The following is a 9,333-nucleotide window of genomic DNA, read 5'->3' as shown; positions in this document are numbered from 1 at the left end:
AAGCACTGTGTCACTGTGTGTGCACTGCTGAGGACTGAGCCCTAGTGGAGGCTCCAAAGAGCATCCTGGAACCCCCTAGGCTCTGAGGAGTTCCAAGGTCAGGGAGTTTGCAGAGAGCAGCCTTGGATCAATGCTACAGAAGCCAGAGGAGGTGGAATCTGGAACTCCAAATTCACTTCCACCCAACCTCCCAAAAAGTCCTATTATTCTTTGTTAGCTACTTCTTTAGGAAAATTTAAGAATGGTCTCGCTTTTCACCACCCAATGTTATACCGGAAATATATTTCAGGAAGCAAGTGGCTATCTTTTCTTCCTTAATAAAAGCCAAAGCTTCAAAGAGATAACAGAGCTGAACCGAAATAGCTAAGCCATTCTCCCCATTTATAAATATTACATAGTCTCCTCTTCAAAAGCCGAAGGGTATAAAGTTCCTCTGCTGAAAGCAGCCTCTCTTCTACCCAGTGAGAATGAGTGCTGGAGGGAAGAAAGCCGTGGGACCAAGACTCCTGCTGTACAAGGCATCATCTTCCTTATCCCCTTCTCTTTCTCCTCTGTATCAACAGTGCCCCCAGTAATGACCATGGTCATGGCAGAGCCAGGCAGAGTCAAGTGGTACACTCAGATATCCAACTCCAGAGGCATCTGCTCAGTTGCTGACGGCAAGGACCCTTACGGAATGCAAGAGACCAACAAACACCAAGGCTGAGACGCTCAACTCAGTTTAACGGCACGTATTTTCATAAAGCCTACGGAACACAAATCTACGTTTCCTCCCTTTTCCTTCTGCCAAGACATATCAACAGCATCAACTCCAACCTCTGTCACAGGCAGGTTTTCAAACCGTGAAAACCATAGATTCACAGTAAACCGACTCTGCCGTTCTCTCCATGCCTAAATGGCTATCCATCACCTCTCAGGGTCTCCTGAACATCTCCCTTCTTCTCTCGTCACATCCTGGACCTGATATCTCCAACTCACAGGCCTAATCCATCATTCTTTCATTTTCTTCATTCCTCAACTATTTTTGAGCATCTGCTGTGCTCCAGGCACTATTATAAAAGAAAAAAAAAAAATGCAAGCATGAATACTGCACGGCTTTTGTCTTCCCAAAGTCCCAGTGGAGAAGAGAGACTTCTAGATTTAAAAAAAAAAATCCATATGATCCTATGTGACAGGAGTCACAAAGCAACGCACATGTCCAACTTCACAGGAGAGGGAGTGGCTATGTTAGCTTGGTCCAGACAGAGAAAGTTTTACACAGGTGTGATAGTCTAAGCTGACTCTTAGAAGTAAAAGGATTTTGGGTGCAAAAGACTGAGAAGGAGGGAAAACAGAATTCGTAAAGGCACCAAGGTCTGAATGAGTAGGCTCTGGTCCAGATAGGGCAATAGTTTCAGAATGGCTGGCATGCCAACTGCATGGAAGGGTAAGGTCGTGTTCAGATTCAGAAAGGCCTTGTACATCACGCCAACAAACCTGGAGCATTACCGTCGGTAAGAGACAACCTGGAGAAGTGTGGAGAGGGTTTAAACCAAAGCCACGTCAGCCTGAGGAAGTGCCTTAGCTCCCTTATCACAGGTTTTTCAAATATTGAAATTACTAGACAACATCTAAAAATTAGCAAATTTCACATAAAAATATAGAATCTTGACTCCTTTAAGAAAATAATCTGGCACACTGGGCCAACATTCCTATGGTGACATGTGGCAGAGTAGCAGGTGCAGCAGCTGGCCCCTTCAGGTGGGATACCTATCACCTAGTTCATGACCGCCCCTGACCGCCCTCAGTTGGAGGCACGTGAATCTGCAATCCCTGATTTTAAGGGAGAGAGTTAACACCACAGACGGGGGTTACAGGAAAATAACACTGAAAGTGACCCGGTGATTAAACTGGGCAGTGAAACTGAAGGCAAGAGGGCAAGTTAGGAGGATTTCACCACAGCATGAGGAGGTAACAAAAGCCTGAACCAAGTTAGGAGAATAAATACTCAGAAGAAAGTAAAGATTAAAGAATGCTTTAAATGTTCCAGGCACAAGAATACCTATTAATCCTGAAACTTTTGTGTGTCATTTGTTCATGGACACAGACTACTAGGAGACAGGAAGGACTCAAAATTAATTCTCAATTAAAAATAAAGTGGCTATTAAGCAAACTAGGTGGAAAATCCACCTCAATGCCGTACAGCAGAGACAACCGATGAGGCACAGCTGTCTGTGATTCTCATCGTGGACGCTCAGGATCGTTTTCCAGGTGAAACAGAACAAATCCTACTGCAAACCCTCTGCGGGAAGCCCCTGACAAGTGATGTTTACAAGCAGGGGCTGGGGTCTAAACCAGTACAATCACTCACAGCAGGACCAGCAGTGAACTGGCAAACTTAGAAAGCCTTCCGGCTCAGCCACGGGAGGGTCCTGCCCGAGAACTCACAGAGGCCGTTGACATCCAGCATGTTGGAGATGCCCCGGTCACTCATGTCCACTTCGGGCTGGTTCTTCTCCCGGCTCTCCTCCACCAACTTCTTCAGAGACTTGGACATGGTCTGCACCAAAGAACAAAACACGTGGGCGATGGCAGCAAGCGCAGGGGCGGAAAGGAAAGAGGTCTTAGCTGCCACTCTGAGGCTTCCCCAGGGTTGGAGCGGGTGGGCGTCCGAGGGCGTCCCAGGGGTTGGTCCAGGTGCGGGGAGGGGATGGGGTAGGGCAGGGGAGTGGGAAGGGTCCAGCCCCGCTCCGGCAACGCAGCGAGAAGCAACCCCAAGTGCCACGCCGCACACACTCACCGAGGAAGGCAGCCCCTAAGAGGGTGGGCGTGCAACCACAGGCTTCGGCAAGACGCACTCCGGCGGCGAGAGATGCCCTCGTTCCCTGCTACACCTGCACCAAACAACTAACACGCCCTATCTCGGCGCCCCGCGCAGGCGCACACAGCTCAGCTGCCAGCTCCACGCCCGACCCTACCCATATTAGGAGAACAGCTCGCTAGACGTGGCTTCTGAGCCAGGCTCCGCCCTTAGAAGTACGTGCTAGATGCTGACCAATCACATTCGCTATTCGGCTTCGAGACCCCGCCCCACGCTGCGGTTAATTTATCCCCGTGGCGTCCACCCCCGCGGTTTGGGACTCTGATTGGGCCGAGCTTGGGGCGTGTGCGCTAGGTTTGGGGCGTGTTCAGTTAATGGGTCGAAGCCCAGAGGGCTGTGGGCGGAAGCGGGGAAGTTTGTGGCGTGACTGCGTCAGGGAAGGTGGTGGCCGAGGGTGGGTGTTGCAAAAGCTGGCGGTAAATTGGCTCCGTATATTTATCTTCTGTAATAGCGGCTCCACTCGCCAGAAGTTGCTACCCTGCGTCCCGTCTCCACAATGTGCCTCTGAGGGACCTTGTGGGGCACGCAGCTTCCCGCCCTGTTAAGAGCTTCTCCAGGCAGGGATTCCGGCGCTGTCTGCGTTTCCCCAGCGCCCCGCTGGAAATCTTTTTTGATAGGTTTCTAAGGCTGGCTTTTACCCCTGACCCTTTTGATCTTGAGCAGCAGGAACTACCCACAGGGCTAGAAGCTACAAGTGAAACCCTACTATTTCAAAAGTCATTTGAAAACACCACTAAAGCGATGTGTCTTTCCCAACTATGACTTCCCTCTGTGAGACATGACGTTCTGGCTGCCAGGAATCTCCCGCTTCCTCTTCCAAAAGCAACCAAATTTTAAGTTCTAGCAAAACTGCTGCCCTCTGCCTCCCTATTTCCTGACCCAGTCGCAGTCACCCAGCAATATCCTGTGCTTCTCTCACGAAAAACCCTATCCTGAGAGACTATTTCATACTATGGAATAAAGATTGGCACCAGGCACTTTTCTCCTATTGTCACCTAAATTGATGATAGACGGATACAATATACACATATGCATGTATATATTGTAGATTGTAGCAGGGATCAAAGCCTTAAGGAGATGTGGTAAAATCATGTAATTATAGCTCCGAACCAATTGGATAAAAAAAAGGATCTACACTCTTAAAAGCAAACATTTATTGCGTAAAAAACATTCCAGAAGAAAGGGTCATTCCTGCATTAGTCTTCTTTGATCTGGAACCGTTCTTGGCTTTTATGCTTATTGAACTAGACATTATCTAAGAGTACAGACCAGGTGTTGTGTGGAATATCCTTTAAAGTGGGTTTGTCTTATGTTCCCTTTCAGGTTATGAATTTTTGGAGAAACACCACTGTATGATATCAAGGTACAGATGACATCGGTTACTCCCAGCATAGGTGATGTTCACTTAGGTAAGGTAGCGTCTGCCACGTTTCTTCACCATAAAGTTACTATTTTTTTCTTTATGATTAAAAACAATGCTGGGGGGAGGTGCTACTTGATCACGTCCCATTCCTCATCTAATTTTTACCCATTAGTTTTAGCATCCACTGATGATTTTCTAACTTCATAATTTCATCTGTATGTATTAGTTGATAACCTCCTAATACATTTATTTATTGAATCATTAACTCTTTTAAAGCAAAAGTCCTGTTTTGAAAAAATCAGAATTTTTCTTGTTCCATCAATTTCTAATAGTGAATCTTGACTATGTAGGCTGAAGACATTAGTACCTGTGTTAGTCGGCTAGGGCTGTCCTAACAACATACCACAGCCTGGATGGCTTAAACGACAGAAATTTCTCACAATCCTGGAAGTTCAAGATAAAGGTGCCAGCAGATTTGATTTATCCTGTGGCCTCTCCCCTTGCCTTGTGAATGACTGTCTTCTCTTGGTGTTCCTCCAGGGCATTTTCTCTGTGCAATCACACCCTTGGCGTCTCTTCCTCTTCTAAGGACACCAGTCCTGTTGGACTGCCGGCCGGCCGCAGTCTTCTGTATAATAACACCCTGCGTTTGTTTCATGAATGTACTCTCTTCTCAAGTATCACTGAGGATAATAGTTTTTAAACCTCTCTTCTGTTCACTCAGTTATGTTTCTTCAAGGGTCCATTCTTATGTGTATTTATCTAGTCTTTCCCTTAGAAAAGAAAGATTCTTCCCCTCTCTGGTGGTTGATTCTTGGTTGTCCTTTTGAGTTCAAGTGTGAAGATCTGAACTGGTTTTTCTAGATAGCTGGAGTGGTCTCTTGTTTGTGTGTATTGTTTTCCTCCTAGATCCCTACACTGATAGTTGAATGTCTTTAGAAGTAAGAACCCAGCGTAATGCCTGCAGGTCATCACCTGGCTACCTTTTGGGGGTGGAGGGAAACAGTGGATTGTGAGTGCCAGTTAGGGCAACTCGTGACTTTGGTTTTAGCCCCTCACACTGCACCTGCCAGCCCCACATCCAGATAGCACCTGGAACAGAGAGTCCCAAACCTCCTGCATTTCTCTCTCGAAGTTATTTTGAGCTGCATGCCTCCATTCACTCCTGTTTCATAGGAATTTGTTTTCACTCCTGTTTGAGACAGGAAAAACCAAACTGTTTCTGCTACTCTCACAGGCTCAACACTTCTGACACCAGAGATTCCCCCACATGTGAAACAATTCTCCAGCAGACACCAGCTAGGTGTCTTACAGTTGAACTGAATTCTGATACTGTCTACCTCAACTTACAGTCAAATCCCACAAGTTAAGTGTTCATTTTCACAACAATTTAGGTTGACTGTCACCTATACTTCTGACTGACCAGCTATCAATCAGGGTTCCCACACCCAAACTCAGGTTTGATGAATTTGCTAGGATGATTGTTACGTCTGTTCAGGGTCCTGATTGCTAGCAGTGAAACTTCGTGGTTACACAATTTGGAATCAGGAAACGTATCCCTTGGCCATTAGATCCGGGAAGCTGGCTCAATGTATGTTTCACCAGATAAGAATATTAAGGTTTTTGCTTCAGGACTGGCTCAGGAAATCAAGCAGATGGAGCTGGGAAATGTGCTTTGTGAAGTCGGGAGACATCAGCTGATAGTCTTGTATGGCTGTCTTGTTCTCTGCTTTATCCTTACTGCATTTAGTACATGTCACATAGCTGATGCTCAGTAAACATCTGGAAACAAGTGAATTAAATGTAAAGCAGAACCAGAGGATATACGATGGGTCTTACTAATGAGAGTAGAGTCAACTCTTTTCTCCTTCTTCCAGCTGAATTACTCAAACACTGAATTACTCAATAACTACTTCCCTTTGCTATACATGAAAATATCATTCTCCCAAGCCTCACCATCCCCTAACCCACTAAAGAATCACTGCTTATTTCCTAGATGCCTAGCCTGGAAGATTTTGTAAAGCTTCATTTTGTCTCTTTTTTCTGTATTTTTAATTTTAAAATATGCTTTCCTCAATTTCAGGTACACACCTCCCGGATATTCCAATATGCCTCCTAGAAAAGCATGCCCTTCTGAGTGGAAATGATACTGTTACTCTAATGATGCAGTCCATGATGAAAGCATCATTTTTTTGACAGCGACATCATGTTAATCTTGCTTTCAGAAAAGTACTATGTCGTTTCATGTTATCGTTAAACTTTCCCTGTATTCTGTACCTTTGCAATTCATTTTTTGATAAAAGAGGAACATCTTGTATCTGTCACATTTCATCTGTTACAATTGGCCCATTGTTCTAGCTTCTCAAGACCTTTTGGATCTGATGGTGTTATTCATTGCATTCACCGTCCTTTCCAGTAGAATTGTCACCCATAAAGTTGATATATCTATCCATAATACAAAAAGGGAGCAGGAATTTTTTGTTGTTGTTGTTTGTTTTTTTGAGATGGAGTCTCACTCTGTAACCCACACTGGAGTACAGTGGTGCGATGTTGGCTCACTGAAACCTCCGCCTCCCAGGCTCAAGTGATTCTCCTGCCTCAGCCTCCCAAGTAGCTGAATTTTTAAGGTGTTGTTGTTTGTTTTTTTGAGATGGAGTCTCACTCTGTAACCCACACTGGAGTGCAGTGGTGCGATGTTGGCTCACTGAAACCTCCGCCTCCCAGGCTCAAGTGATTCTCCTGCCTCAGCCTCCCAAGTAGCTGAAGTTTTAAGGTGAGAGTATTTTCTTTATGTGGCTCCATACTCTGTCCAGGAATAATTTCTCTGACATTTGAGTATTAGAGTAAGATGAAGTGATATATTCCTTAGCTTCTTTCATTCACTTGGTCTCATGTTCTTAATAACCCTTGATTTTGCATAATTAACATAAAGCAAATCTCCTTTGTAAAGGCGTCTGCTTTTCTAGAGGCAGTGAAAAACTTCATAAAAGCATTTCAATTTTCTTATGAAAAGAAAGCTCATATCTACCTCACCTAGTTACGTGTCTGGCAGCATTGGAGATGAGGATGTGCTATTGAACTTTCTACTTCTTGTTAAATGGCAAACCGTAATGTTTATTTTCACTTAACATATTGTGTTAAGGAATAGGCAATGGTTGAGCATAAATATATCATAGAGTTTGGGTATTTGTCCCTGTGCAGATCTCATGTTGAGTTGTAACACCCAGTGCTGGAGATGGGCCTGGTGGGAGGTGTTTAGATCATGGGGGTGGATCCCTCATGGATGGCTTGGACCATCCCCTTGGTGATAACTCTCGCTCTGAGTTCACATGAGATCTGGTCACAAAAATGTGTGGCACCTGCCCCCTACTCTCGCCGTCTTGCTCCTGCTTTCACCATGTGACATGCCTGTTTCCCCTTTGCCTTCTTCCATGATTATAAGCTTCCCAAAGCCACCCCAGAAGCCAAGTAGACGTCAGCACCATGTTTCCTATAAAGCCTACAGAACTGTGAACAGATTAAACCTCTTTTCTTTATAAATTACCCAGTCTCAGGTATTTCTTTATAGCAATGCAAGAATGAGCTAAAACAGAACATTGGTACCAGGAGTGGGGTTTTGTTATAAAGTTATCTGAAAATGTGGAACTGACTTTGGAACAAGGTAATGGGTAGAGCTTGGAAGAGTTTGGAGGGCTCAGAAGACAGAAAGATGAGGGGAAAATTGGAACTTCTTAGAAACTGGTTAAAAGTTATGACTAAAATTCTGATAGTGATATGGATAATGATGTCCAGGCTGCCCAGGTCTTGGATGCTAATGAGGAACTTAGTGGGAACTGGAGCAAAGGTGACACATATTATGCCTTAGCAAAGAGCTTGGCTGCATTCTGTCCATGCCCTAGGGATCTGTGGAAGTTTGAACTAAAGAGTGGCAACCTGGGGTATCTGGTGGAAAAAATTGCTAAACAGCAAAGTGTTCAAGATTTGGGCTGGCTACTTCTAATAGCATGTGCTCAGATGTGGGAGCAAAGAAATGACTTTACATTGGAACTTATATTAAAAAGGAAAGCGGAATGTAAAAATTTGGAAGATTTACAGCCTGGCCATATGGCAGAGAAAGAAAAAGCTTTTTCAGGAGAGGAATTCAAGCAGGCTGTGGAGCATCCACTTGCTAGAGATAATCTGCATAACTAAAAGAGAGTCAACTGCTAATATCCAAGATAATGGAGAAAGGGCCCCAAAGGCATTTCGGAAACCTTTGCTGAAACCCCTCCCATCACAGGCCCAGAGCCTAGGAGAAAGAATGGTTTCATGGGCCAGGCCCAGGGCCCTGCTTGCCTGCACAGTCTCAAGACAGGGCTCCCCACACCCTGGTCACTCCAGCTCCAGCTCCAGCTCAAAGGGGTCCAGGTAAAGCTTGGGTTGCTGCTTTGGAGAATGAAAGCCACAAGCCTTGGCAGCTTCCACGTGGTGTTAAACCTGCAGGCACACAGAGTACAAGAGTGGTAGATTCCTGGCAGCTTCTGCCTAGATTTCGGAGGTGGTATGGAAAAAGCTGGGTTTTCAGGAAGAAGCCTTCTGCAGGGGCAGAGTCCTCACAGGAAACCTCTACTAGGGCAGTGTAACAGGGAAATGCAGGGCTGGATGCCCCACACTGAGTTCCTACTGGGGCACTGCCTAGTGGAGCTGTATGAAGAGAACCACTATTTTATAAGAGAGTGGAGAATACTCAGAGAAATTAAATAACCAGGAGAGTACAGGGTCCTGGTGATAAATGAAGAAAAGGTTCAGCATGGCCAGGAGAAACAGAAGTTTGAGGCAAATGGGAGGGAAGTAGAGAATTCAGAGGTTATAGCTAATTTCTCTGTAGTTAAGGCAAGGTCTTTGGAGAAGCTCAGATTGACCTAGGGGCATGGCAAAAGGTAACCACAGGTGAGACTTGGGCCTGGCTTTGGAGGATTATGGGAAAAGCAGGTACGTCTGTATCGTAGGGAGGTGAGTCATACTTCTACTAATTGACATAGAAGCTAGCATTTAATAATTACTTGATATACATCAGGTATTGTTCTGAGTCTTTACACATATATACTTAATTATCACAACCCTGTGAGAC

General features: G+C 45.2%; 1 protein-coding gene across 2 annotated transcripts in view; it reads right to left on the bottom strand.

Annotated features, from left to right (window-relative positions):
* RSU1 (Ras suppressor protein 1) overlaps positions 1 to 3,011 on the bottom strand; it is a 240,048-nt gene extending 237,037 nt beyond the window's left edge. The window contains exons 1-2 of one of the 2 annotated variants that reach the window (XM_011963895.1): positions 2,780 to 3,011; positions 2,428 to 2,539 (exon numbers count right to left, since the gene is read on the bottom strand). In XM_011963895.1, the coding sequence (XP_011819285.1) occupies positions 2,428 to 2,536 (109 nt within the window). In that variant the 5' untranslated portion in view covers positions 2,537 to 2,539; positions 2,780 to 3,011. Of the gene's footprint in view, positions 1 to 2,427 lie in introns of both variants that reach the window. The other variant, XM_011963896.1, reaches the window with a different exon arrangement.
* Between the last annotated feature and the right edge of the window lie 6,322 nt (positions 3,012 to 9,333).

This window comes from Colobus angolensis, unplaced genomic scaffold (assembly GCF_000951035.1).
Source record: "Colobus angolensis palliatus isolate OR3802 unplaced genomic scaffold, Cang.pa_1.0 Scaffold63, whole genome shotgun sequence".
NCBI classification, from domain to species: Eukaryota; Metazoa; Chordata; class Mammalia; order Primates; family Cercopithecidae; genus Colobus; species Colobus angolensis.
This window is presented reverse-complemented; position numbering and strand designations above follow the sequence as displayed.